Below are 12424 nucleotides of genomic sequence, written 5' to 3' on the forward strand. Positions count from 1 at the left end.
TCTCATTCAAACAGTCACCCCATTTACTGGACACCATTTAAGCCATGATCCCAGTGCCTGGCTGGCAAACTCCAAACGTCAGCAACTGCCACGCTTGGGGAGCCCCCACCTGTGTCCCGTCTCCCCAGCAGCCCACCAGGAGGAGGAGGGATTGCTCACCCACTGTGTCAGGTTGAGGAGCACCCTGGGGGTTGCTGTGTGCCGTGGGGGAGGGGGGAGCTGGGTGGATGGGGTTTAGACGTGTGGAACTCAGGGGAGGCGGGGTGGGAAGGGTTGGAGCTGGAGGGTTAGGTAGGCAGTGTAACTCCCCTCCCCCTCCACTATCTGCCGGCAGCCTCTGCGATGCTGACATGGACAAAGAGCGAAGCGGGTGCGATGGGGGTGCCGTCCCGGGAGAGCAGGTGGACGTGCCGGTAACCTGTGGGGAGTGCAGTGTTACAGAGGGCAGGTACTGGGACCCACATCCTCACCCCGTTCCCCTTCTCCCCTCCCACTCCTTCCTCCTCCCCAACCCTCCCATCGCTTCTCACCCCTCCCCAGCTCTCATCAACCCTCCCTTCCTATCCTATTCTCTCCTCTGGCCCTTCCCTCCACCTACTTCTCTTCACTTTCCCTCCTACTCACTGACCCCCCCTTCTTTATTCCTCCCCTCCATAACCCCTCCCTCCCCCCACCTCTCCAACCCACTATGACCCTCTCCCCTCCTCCCTTTCTCCCTCTTCGTCCCTACCCCTTTCTTTGCCCTTCTCCCCTCCCTCCGTCTCTTTTCTACTCCTCCCCTTCTCGCTCCTTTCCTCACCTCTCCAGCAACCCCCTCCCTCTCCCCCCGGCCCCGACCCCGACCACCCCTTCCACACAACCGTAGGGTTCTCAGCGGTTCCTCACCCTCCTTCATGGAGGACAGTGGTATTGTGTACTGCCCCACAAAGTCGTTCTTCGAGGCCAGGTCATAATCCTCAACCAGAAACCGCACCAGGGCGAGCTCCGGGACATGGACGATGAAGCTGAGCGTCTCGTACCACACAGGGTTAAATCCTGCAAAAGCAAGGATGGGAGGTGACACAGTGATTCAGCAAGTCCTGGCGTTCCTCTGTGACGGGGTCCCAGGACCCACCCCAGGGCGCCTCCTACAGAGAGCAGCAGGGGCTGGGGTCTGAGCCTCGTTCCTCATCTGCTGGACTGTGGACAGACTGTGTGCACACAGATGGACCGACACAGACAACACTACCCCCCACCATCTCATACATACAGATAAACATACAGAGACACACAGATATGCAGACACTTTTAAAGACACACGGTCATATATAGACACACACACACACACACACACACACACACACACACACACACACACACACACAGACCTACACAAAGACTACATATACATACAGTACATATTGTACACATACAGAGATTTACGCACACAATTAGTGTTTCATGTATGTACACACACAACTATGAATTACAAGTACACATACACATGATGCATAAACACAAAGAGACACACAGATACATACTGTACATACAAACATTTAGACACACAGATACACATACACAGGTGTGCACACACAGACATTTCAGTTTTAAATGACCAGTTCCTAATTTTGCATGTTTGTGTACGCATGTGTGTCTTTGCGTGTGGGTGTGTGCACACATTTATATGTGCATGTGTGTCCGTGTGTGTATCTGTGTGTCTGTGTGTAACTTTGATCTGATGTGCACATGGGCTCCTCCTGCCTGTTTTCACAGTCTGACTTGGCACACTCCACATCTCCACATGGATGTCTCCAAATTTCCAATCCTGTCACTAATTGTGCATCCCTTCCCACCCTAACCCTGACCTCTCCACTTTTGGCCTCAAGTATTAGGAACAATGATGCCCAACATAATCATCTCGCCTTTCAACTGGCCACATTATCCTCAGCATTTAAGATCACCATTTCAGATATCCGGCCATTCCATTTTCAGCTTCACACTAGCAGCTGTCATTATCTGGTTTTTGTATTTCTGATTTAATTTACTCCCCCTCTTCCTACACCCCAGTTTTTAGACTAACTCAAGGCAACACACATGAAATGCCGGAGAAACTCAGTAGGTGAGGCAGCATCTATGGAAATGAATTTGATGTTTCAGGCAGAGACCCTTCTTCGGGACTGGAAAGTAAAGCGGAAGACACCAGAATAAACAGGTAGGGGGAGAGGGAGAAGGGCTAGCTAGTAGGTGATAGGTGAACCCAGGTGGGTGGGAAAGGTAAAGGAGCTGGAGAAGAAGGAATCTGATAGGAGAGGAGAGTGGACCATGGGAGAAAGGGAAGGAAGAGGGGCACCGGGGGGAAGGTGATAAGTAGCTGAGTAGAAGTGGTAAGAGCCCAGAGTGGGGAATAGAGGAAGGGGGAGGAAAAAAATTACCGAACGGAGCAATCAGTGACCATGCCAACAGGTTGGAGGTTACCTAGATGGAATATGAAGTGTTACTCCTCCATCCTCATCATGGTAAAAGAGGACCCATGGACCGACATGTCGGAATGGAAATTGGGATAGGAATTAAAATGGTTGGGCACCAGGAAATTCCACTTTTGATAGATTGAGCGGAGGTGCTTGACAAAGCGGATTCCAATTTACATCGAGTCTCATCAATGCAGGGGAGGCCAATTGGGAGCACTGGCCACAATAAACGACCCCAACAGGTTCGCAAGTGAAGTGTTGCCTCACTTGGAAGGGCTGTGTGGGGCCCTGAGTGGAAGTGAGGGAGGAGTGAATGGGCAGGTGTAGCACTTCTGCCACTAACAGGGATAAGTGCCGGGAGGGAGACTAGTGGAGAGAGACAAATGCACAAGGAATTCACAGAGGGAGTGATAGCAGAGAGAGGGGGAGGTAAAGATGTGTTTAGTGGGAGGAGCCCATTGAAGTTGGTGAATCTGAACAAATATGTTTTCTCTGGAGCAGCGAAGGCTGAGAGGAGATCTGATAGAGGTGTATAAGATTATGAAAAGCAGAGACTGAGTAGACAGATAGCATTTTTTACCCAGGGTTGAAATGACTAACACCAGAGGGCATGCACTCAAGGTGAGAGGAGGTAATTTCAAAGCAGGTATGATGGGCAAGATTCTTTTTATACAGAGAGTGGTGATGCCTGGTGTGGTGGTAAACGTAGATATATCAGGGACTTTTCAGAGACCTTTGGGTAGCCACATGATTGTGAAAGAACTGAAAGAATGTGGACATTCTGTACGCAGATGGGATTAGTTTAGTTGGCCATTGGATGACTAATTTAATTGGCTCAGCTCAACATTGTGGACCAAAGGACCTGTTTCTGTACCGTATTGTTCTACATCCTATTCATCTTTAACTTTTTCCAGTTCTGATAGAGTTACTCGGCTGAAATGTTGGTCTTGTTCCTCTCCCCACAGATGCTGCCTGAAGGTCTGAGTGTTTCTGGCATTGTCTGGTTTTGTTTCACATATACAGCATCTGCAGCTTTGTGGATTTGGGCTGTAATTTCATGTTTCGATCACCAGAGGGAGCATTTTAGTGACTCAGTGCCAGGAAAGTGCCACCTGTTGGTACCTATTTACAATTACATGTTACTCTGTTTTGATTGGCTATCACTGCTAATCTTCTGGATAGATTTGAGCCAATTGAGGAAGTGAATATTACCCTATACTGTCCCTGCCCTGGGAGTCTGTGATGAGACATAGAAACATAGAAAATAGGTGGAGTAGGCCATTCGGCCCCTCGAGCCTGCACCGCCATTCAGTATGATCATGGCTGATCATCCAACTCAGAACCCTATACCTGCCTTCTCTCCATACCCCCTGATCCCTTTAGCCACAAGGGCCATATCTAACTCCCTCTTAAATATAGCCAATGAACTGGCCTCAACTGTTTCCTGTGGCAGAGAATTCCACAGATTCACCACTCTCTGTGTGAAGAAGTTTTTCCTAATCTCGGTCCTAAAAGGCTTCCCCTTTATCCTCAAACTGTGACCCCTCGTTCTGGATTTCCCCAGCATCGGGAACAATCTTCCTGCATCTAGCCTGCCCAATCCCTTTAGGATTTTATACGTTTCAATAAGATCCCCCCTCAATCTTCTAAATTCCAGAGAGTATAAGCCTAGTCGATCCAGTCTTTCATCATATGAAAGTCCTGCCATCCCAAGAGTCAATCTGGTGAACCTTCTTTGTACTCCCTCTATGGCAAAAATGTCTTTCTTCAGATTAGGGGACCAAAACTGCACACAATACTCCAGGTGTGGTCTCACCAAGGCCTTGTACAACTGCAGTAGTACCTCCCTGCTCCTGTACTCGAATCCACTTGCTATGAATGCCAGCATACCATTTGCCTTTTTCACCGCCTGCTGTACCTGCATGCCCACTTTCAATGACTGGTGTATAATGACACCCAGCTGACCATGAAGAGGGGAGCTTCAGTCTGTGTCTGACCCGGGAAGTGTGTGTGTGAAGGGACAGTGTGGACGGAGCTTACCTCTGTGTCTGCCCCCAGGAGTGTGTGATGAGACAGTATAGAAGGAGCTTCACTTTGTGTCTAACCTGGGAGTGAATGATGGAATAGTGCGGAGGGAGCTTCACTCTGTGTCTAACTGAGGAGCGTGTGATGGGACGGTGTGGAAGAAGCTTCACACTGCATTTAATCCTGGGAGTCCCTTAAATGTCCCTAATGAGTCTCCCTCTACCACCACTCCCCCCAACTTTCTGCAACAGCCTACTGTACCTCTGATATCCCCCCCACCATACTTTACACCAATCACAGTAAAGTTATATCCCCTATTAACCATTTCCACACTAGGAAAAAATCTGACTCTATCAATGCTTCTTATCATCTTGTATGCCTCTATTAAGTCACTGCTCATTGTCCTTTGCTCCAAAGAGAAAAAGCCTAGCTCACTCAACTGTCTTCATTATGCTCTCTAATCCAGGCAGCATGCTGGTAAATCTCCTCTGCACCCTCTCTAAAGCTTCCATATCTTTCCTATAATGAGGTGACCAGAACTGAACACAATATTCCAATTGTTGTCTAACTTGGGTTTTATAGAGCAGCAACGTTATTTTGCTGCTTGAATTAAATCCCCTGACTAATGAAGGCCAACAGCATAAGCCTTTTTAACCACCCTGTCAACTTGCAAGGCAACTTTGAGTGATCTATGGATGTGAATCCTGAGATCCCCCTATTCCTCCACACAGCCAATAATCCTACCATTGATCTTGCACTCTGCCTTAAAGCTGGACCTTTGACCCTGGTTCGACCTCAGACCCAAGCCCAATCATCCCCCCTGAGACCATTCAGCACAGGGGATAGTGGTGATGGAGTCGGGGAGAGCATGTACCATTATTGTCGATGTACTTGGTTTCTTGTTTCGCATTGTCCATGGGTACTCCATGTACCTCCACCCTGACCAGAGGGTCCACGATCGATCCCTGCTTACTGTTGGCCACTTTTGGTAACTGCTGTCCACTGATCACCTGAGAGACAGAGAGGAGGGGGGGGTAGGACGTGAGATGTGGAGAAAGGGAGGGACGGAACGTGCCACACTGGTGCAGTGTCTATCGTGTGCAGATCAGGCCACAGAGAAAGGATAAGGAACGATGCACTGGCATTGGAGATAGCACAAAGGGTTTTACAAAAATGATCCCAGGAATGAAAGGGTTAACCTATGAGGAGTATTTGATAGTCCTGGGCTGTACTCATTGGAGTTTAGAAGAATGAGGGGGGAACCTCATTGAAACGTATCAAATATTGAAAGGCCTAGTTAGAGTAGACTTGGGGAGGATGTTTCCAAAAGTGGGAGCATCTAGGACCAGAGGGCACAGCCTCAGAATACAAGGGTCTCCCTTTACAGCAGAGATGAGGAGGAATTCTTTAGATAGCGGGTAGTGAACCTGTGGAATTCATTGCCAAGTCACTGAGCATATGTAATAGAAGTTGATAGGTTCCTGATTAGTAACGGTGTCGAAGGTTATGGGGAGAAGGCAAGAGAATGGGGTTGAGAAGGGTAATAAATCAGCCATGGTGGAATGGCTGACTAAACTCGATGGGCCCAATACCCCAATTCTGCTCCTGTGTCCTACGGTCTTATGGAATATTGTGAGCAATTCCGGTCGGCCAGCTACAGAAAGGATGTGACCAGCTGGAGAAGTTGCAGAAAAAATTCGCAAGGACAGGAGGGCTTGAGTTATAAGGAGAGACTGGATAGGCTGGGACTGTTTTCTCTGAAGCAAACGAGACTAAGGGGTGACATTACAGAGGTTTATAAAATAACACGGGGGTGGGGTCACAGATAAGGTGAATGGTCACAGTCTTTTCCCCAGGGTAGTGGACGCTAAAACTAGAGGGCACAGGACTCAGGTGAGAGGGAGTTAAAGGGGACCAGAGGGCGAGGTTTCCCATACAAAGGGTGGTGAGTACGTGGAACGAGCTGCCAGAGGAAGTGCTATAGGCAAGTCTTTTGCAGCCAACAGACCGAAGCAGTTCCCCCAATCTGTGTTGGGTCTCATCGACGTAGAGAAGGCTACAACGGGAGCAGTGAACATAACAGATGACCCCAGCAGACTCACAGGTGAATGGTGTTGAGGGAGAAGGTGTAGCACCTATCACGGTTGCAGAGCCCACCCCCCCCCCCCACATCCCACGGTTCAACGAAGCAAGCTCAGGGTGGCTGGTCACCTGGATGGTGAGGTTTAGGGGTCGGTACCCAGCAGATTCCTTGGGATGGTCGGGGTCGAAGGTGGAGTCTGTTGACCTCAGGAAGGCGGGCTTCAGCACATAGCCGCAGTGGCCGTTGGTGGTGAAGAGGCCGTCGTTAAGATCCATCTCCTCCCCCGCTGACTGGAAGTTCAAAGCAACTCAACAGGAGAGAGGAAGAGCGTTAGTCGGGGGGGTGGGGGTTGTAGAGGAATGCCCTTTGCAGACCGTCACCCACACCTTCAGCATAACCCCAACTGTGACCCTGTCACTGTAACTACAACCGTGACCCCAGCTTTAACATCACCCCGACCCCAACCTTACCATGAACCCCACCATTAACATCACTGTGAGCTTATCACCGTGACCTCTGACTGTCACTGCTATTACCATGTGAACCCGATGTCATCATGTGACCATCATTCCCATGACCTCTGACCATCACGCTGACCTTAACAGTCACCATGACCCCACCGTAACTGTAAACCCAATAATGACCCCTACTGGAACGAAGACCCTAACCATTACTATGATTCTGAACATCAGAATGACATCAACCCTGACACCCACTATACAGTGGCCCTGGCCATGGGCCCTCTGTGACCCCAACCATCCCCACAATCCTGACTGTGATCCTACCTTGACCACAGTTGCTGTGACCCCGACTGTCACCTTGACCCGACCATGACCCCATGACTGTACTGTAATGTAATTGGGAGGAATGTACATAATTCACAACCACAGACATTGAGTTGGGGTTTCACTTTAAGGGGTGGTCGGACGTGATGAGGATATTATGTAAGGATTTTTAGCACACTTTTGCCTTTAAGTTTTAGAGTTCAATAAAATGTATTACAAGTTTCATTAAACATAAAACACCTCACTGTGTTTTATTTGTGAATTTTACATTAGTGACCCCAATGTTCTAGGACGATTCCAGAGTTACTGAACATGTCGGCCAATGCAGTCGCTTTGAAACTCCCGGAGTTTTAGGAGCAAAATTCCATCATTTGGTTTGTACAAACTGAGACCCAATTTGCTCTGCAAGAAATCACCTCTGACAACACCAACTTCTACTACGCAATAGCGTCTCTCAGCAATTCCACAACTGTAAGAGTGGTGAGCCTGCTTGAACACCCGCCTGAATACAAGCACAACAAGGATCCCATCATAATGTCGCCCGAGCCTGTGAAACAGACAATGCCGGGTGTGTGTTTCTAACCACGCTCACTTTGGTATGAATGCTAGGAAGTGCCGACTGCCATGCAGCTTCGACAGTGCCAGCACATCGGGACATCAGAGGTCTGTGAACACCGTGGGTTCCAGCTGCTTGGGTCATCTACTATTCATTACGGACTCCCTTTCAGGGCTACACTTCCTGTGTGACACAGGTGCTTGTAAGTGTGCTGTCAGCATCGGCTATCGATGAGAAGGCAGAGAGTGACAAACCTTGTTGGAGGCCAACAGTAGCAAAATCCAGACCTACAGGACACAATGCGTGATGCTGTGCTTCACTGGGCAATGTGACACATGGAACTTCATCCTGGCTAAAGTGGCCAGACCTCTGCTCGGTGCAGATTTACAGTGTGCTCACAGTCGATCTTTAAATTTGCCGGCTTGTGGATGTCAAGGCCTTTGGGTCATAACGCTGCTCCCCGAGTAAGTTCCCCACAACGACTCCGTCAGGCATATGTACCACTGCACGTGAGCTTACTCGACTGCTGGGTGAATTCCCACACCTCACCAAGCCCACATTCTCCATGACAGTCACAAAACATGGGGTCAAACACCACATTGGTGCTCGACCCACAGACTGGACCCAGGGAAACCGGCAACCACGAAGTCCGAGTTTGTCGACGTGGAAAGACAGCATCATATGCCAGTCAAATAGCCCCTGGGCCTCACCCCTCCGTATGGTCCCTTAGTCCGAAGGTGGTGGCTGCCCACGTGGTGATTACCGAAGTCTTAACAAGGCCACCATCTCCAATCATTACCTGATCCCACACATGCAAGTCTTCTTGGTAAATTTAACCGGACGGTTAATTCTCTCCAAAGGCAATCTTGTTAGGAGCTACCCATGTGCTCGGAAGGTATTCCCAAAACTGCTGTGATAACCCACGTTCGGCCTTTTTGAGCTCCTGTGCATGCCAATTGGACTAAGAACTGCAGCACAGACTTTCCAATGACTGATGGGCTCTGGGAGTTTGACATATAAAACCACAGATCCCCAGGAGTGGGTTGCAGATGGGGTCTACACCAGGGGTTCATGGGTTTATATATAGAATAACAAATCCCTGGGAGTGGGTTGCAGGTGGGGTCTACACCAGGGGTTCATAGGTTTATATATAGAATAACAAATCCCTGGGAGTGGGTAACTGGCTGGGGTCTAAACCAGGGGTTCATGGCTTTATATATAGAATAACAAACCCCTGGGAGTGGGTAACTGGCTGGGGTCTAAACTAGGGGTTCATGGGTTTATATATAGAATAACAAATCCCTGGGAGTGGGTTGCAGGTGGGGTCTGCACCAGGGGTTCATGGGTTTATATATAGAATAACAAATCCCTGGGAGTGGGTTGCAGGTGGGGTCTACACCAGGGGTTCATGGGTTTATATATAGAATACCAAATCCCTGGGAGTGGGTTGCAGGTGGGGTCTACACTAGGGGTTCATGGGTTTATATATAGAATAACAAACCCCTGGGAGTGGGTAACTGGCTGGGGTCTAATCCAGGGGTTCAGCACCTGCTCCCCACTGCACTCCTAGCCATCACTACTGATGCTTCAGACCTTGCTGTGGGTGTTGTGCACCAACTATCAATCAGAGGCGGGTGGCAGCCACTCGCCTCTTTCAGTTGCTGCTCTGTCTCTTGGAAAGGAAGTACAGCATGTCTGACCGTGACCTTCTCAGTCTCTATCTGACTGTCTGCCACTTTCATTTTCTTCTAGAGTGTCACCATTTCATAGTGTTCATTGACCACAAACCCCTTATGCACGCGATGGCCAAACTATCAGACCATTGGTCTGCACGGCAGCAATGCCAACTGGCCTTCATATCAGAGTTCACAACTGATATACAACATATCATGGGGGAAAATAATGCCATGGCTCTCATGGCCAGTCACTGAGGCCATACACATAGGGGTCGACTATGCTGGCACTGTAGCCAACCAAGATACTGATACTGACCCAGTGGTCCAGGCTTACCAAACAACAATCATGGGCCTGCAGTCAGCTGACTTTAAGTTCGGGAAAGCTTGGGTTTCTCTCCTGTGCGATGTCTCAACCGGTTGCCCTCCCCACATAGTGCCCACAAACTGGAAATGGACTGTTTCTGACTCCATACATGGCTTCTTGCATCTGGGCTGGAAGGTCTCACAGAAATTGGTTGTACTAAAGTTTGTGTGCCAAGCCCTTAAGGCTGATTTATACTTCTGCGTCAAATCAACGCCGTAAGTACGGCATAGCCACGAACCCTACGCAGAGCCTACGCGGATCCCTACACCATAGCCTGACGCATACCTCTCCCAAAATGTAACTACGCATCACGGCAATGCAGACCGCAACAACTGTGATTGGTCCACTTGGTAGCATCGCATTTCCTCCTACGCTGCAATAGCTTCCCATTGGGCGACTGAAGGGCAGGGAAGGAACTCTGGCTGCAATGCTTTCCATAAAGCTTTACAGTCCTCCAAAATTATGAAGGACACATTTCGCTTTTACAAAAAAAGACGTTCGCCTTAAACTTGTTTATCCCGAGAAAGACTACCATGACCATGAAGCCTTGCACTGGCAGGTGTGTGTGTATGCGTGACGTGCATGAATTGCAGAGCGATGCAGACACACCAACACACAAGTATAAATGCTCACAACAGCATTGCCCACTTGCGTAGGCTGCGGTGCAAGTTTGATCCACAAGTATAAATCAGCCTTTAGAAAGGACGTGTGTGATAGGTCTGCAGTTTGTGTGGAGTGCCAATGTGAAAAAATTAACCGTCATGTTCAGGCGCCATTGGCACCTTTTCAGGTCCCTGAGTGATGAGCTGATCATGTGAATGTGGACCTTGTTGGTCCTCTTCCTCCCTCCCATAGTTCCACGCAGTTTCCTACTATGGTGGGCCGTTCTACCAGGTGGCCAGAGGACATTCCTCTAGCCTCAATGACTTTCACAGACGTGGCTCGAGCGTTAATCAGCACCTGCGTCGCTCGGTGTGGCACCCCATCTGATATTTCCTCTGACCGTGGTCCCCAATTCATTTCAGACCTCCGGGCTGCGATGGATGCATTAGACTACGTCACAGCATAGCGTATGACCTGCAGTCCAATGGCCTATGTGAGCGGTTTTACCGCTCCTTAAGGGCCGCTCTGAGGGTTTCCCTGACCGATCAGTGTAGGCATGATAGTCTCCCATGTGTCCTGCTGCGGCTCAGAACTGATCCAAAAGGCGATCTGCAGTCTTCTGTGGCTGAGTTGGTATATGGGCAGCCATTACAAGTGCCAGGTGATTTTATTCCTGATACCACGACCAGGCAGCCTCTCACTCTCCTCAGTAAATCCAATTCCTTTGCTCCTATTCCTACCTCCCTTCATGGCACACAGCACTTTTGGGTTCCTGTTGACCTGTAATCTGCCTTGTTTGTTTTCGTCCACCATGGCACACAGCAACATCCCCTTAGCCTCCGTTATGTTTGCCCATTCTGCGTTTTGGAACGGGGAAAAAGACTTTTATCATAGATAAGAGGGATAAACCTGAATATATTTTGGTAGCTCGCCTTAAACCGGTCCACCAAGATTTGGAGGATTCGGCTACCATGCCCCTGGCGTCACAACATGGCCACAAGCATCTCAACGTGCCTCTGGACAAGCCAGGGGCAGGCATCTGCGGTTCTTCCACCCATGGAACAAGGGACCTGGGCCCTCAGCTCTGGACAGACTCACAGTGCCAGTGTTACTGAATTCACAACCACCGATATAGAATTGGGATTTCACTTTAAAAGGCCGGTCTGACGCGATGACGTTATTACGTAAGGTTTAGCGCGCTTTTGCATTTAGGATTTGGGGCTCGATAAAATATATTACGGGTTTCATAAAACATAAAACGCCTCACTTCGTTTTATTTGCGAAAGCCGACATGGTCACCAGCCCCATTGGCAGGTAGTTACCGATTTGGCACCCGGCGTTCCACATCTCCTGTGGGTTGAAGTTGGATGAGTCGGTTCGGAAGCCGCTGGGATAAACCCGGGTCAGCTGGCGAGCGTTGTGTCGGACAAATTCATTGGCTGCAGACACAATACAGCAGTCGTGAGTTGTACCCCCACCTGAGGGTGCTGAGGTCAAATCTTCCCACCTCAGAGTCACGCAGGTAGAAGGATGAGAGGCAGAATCATCCTGCGGTACCTAAATCCTAAAATCACAATACATCCCAGTCTGTAACCCACTCCTGGGGATCTGTTATTCCATATATAAATACATCAAACCCCTGGATTAGACTCCAGCCTGTAACCCACTCCCGGGGATCTGTTATTCTATATATAAACACACCAACCCCTGGATTAGACCCCAGGCAGTAACCCACTCCTGGGGATCTGTTATTCTATATCTAAACCCCTCAAACCCCTGGATTAGACCCCAGGCAGTAACCCCCAGGGATCTGTTATTCTATGTACAAACACACCAACCCCTGGATTAGACCCCAGGCAGTAACCCACTCCCGGGGATCTGTTAT

General features: G+C 49.3%; 1 protein-coding gene across 1 annotated transcript in view; it reads right to left on the minus strand.

The window, feature by feature from the left end:
- Positions 1-239: 239 nt before the first annotated feature.
- plcd4b (phospholipase C, delta 4b) overlaps positions 240-12424 on the minus strand; it is a 57851-nt gene continuing 45666 nt past the window's right edge. The window contains exons 12-16 of the mRNA XM_072262379.1: positions 11862-11978; positions 6684-6862; positions 5347-5482; positions 886-1035; positions 240-418 (exon numbers count right to left, since the gene is read on the minus strand). Of these exons, the coding sequence (XP_072118480.1) occupies positions 321-418; positions 886-1035; positions 5347-5482; positions 6684-6862; positions 11862-11978 (680 nt within the window). The 3' untranslated portion in view covers positions 240-320. The remainder of the gene's footprint in view (positions 419-885; positions 1036-5346; positions 5483-6683; positions 6863-11861; positions 11979-12424) is intronic.

Source organism: Mobula birostris, chromosome 6, assembly GCF_030028105.1.
Source record: "Mobula birostris isolate sMobBir1 chromosome 6, sMobBir1.hap1, whole genome shotgun sequence".
NCBI classification, from domain to species: domain Eukaryota; kingdom Metazoa; phylum Chordata; class Chondrichthyes; order Myliobatiformes; family Myliobatidae; genus Mobula; species Mobula birostris.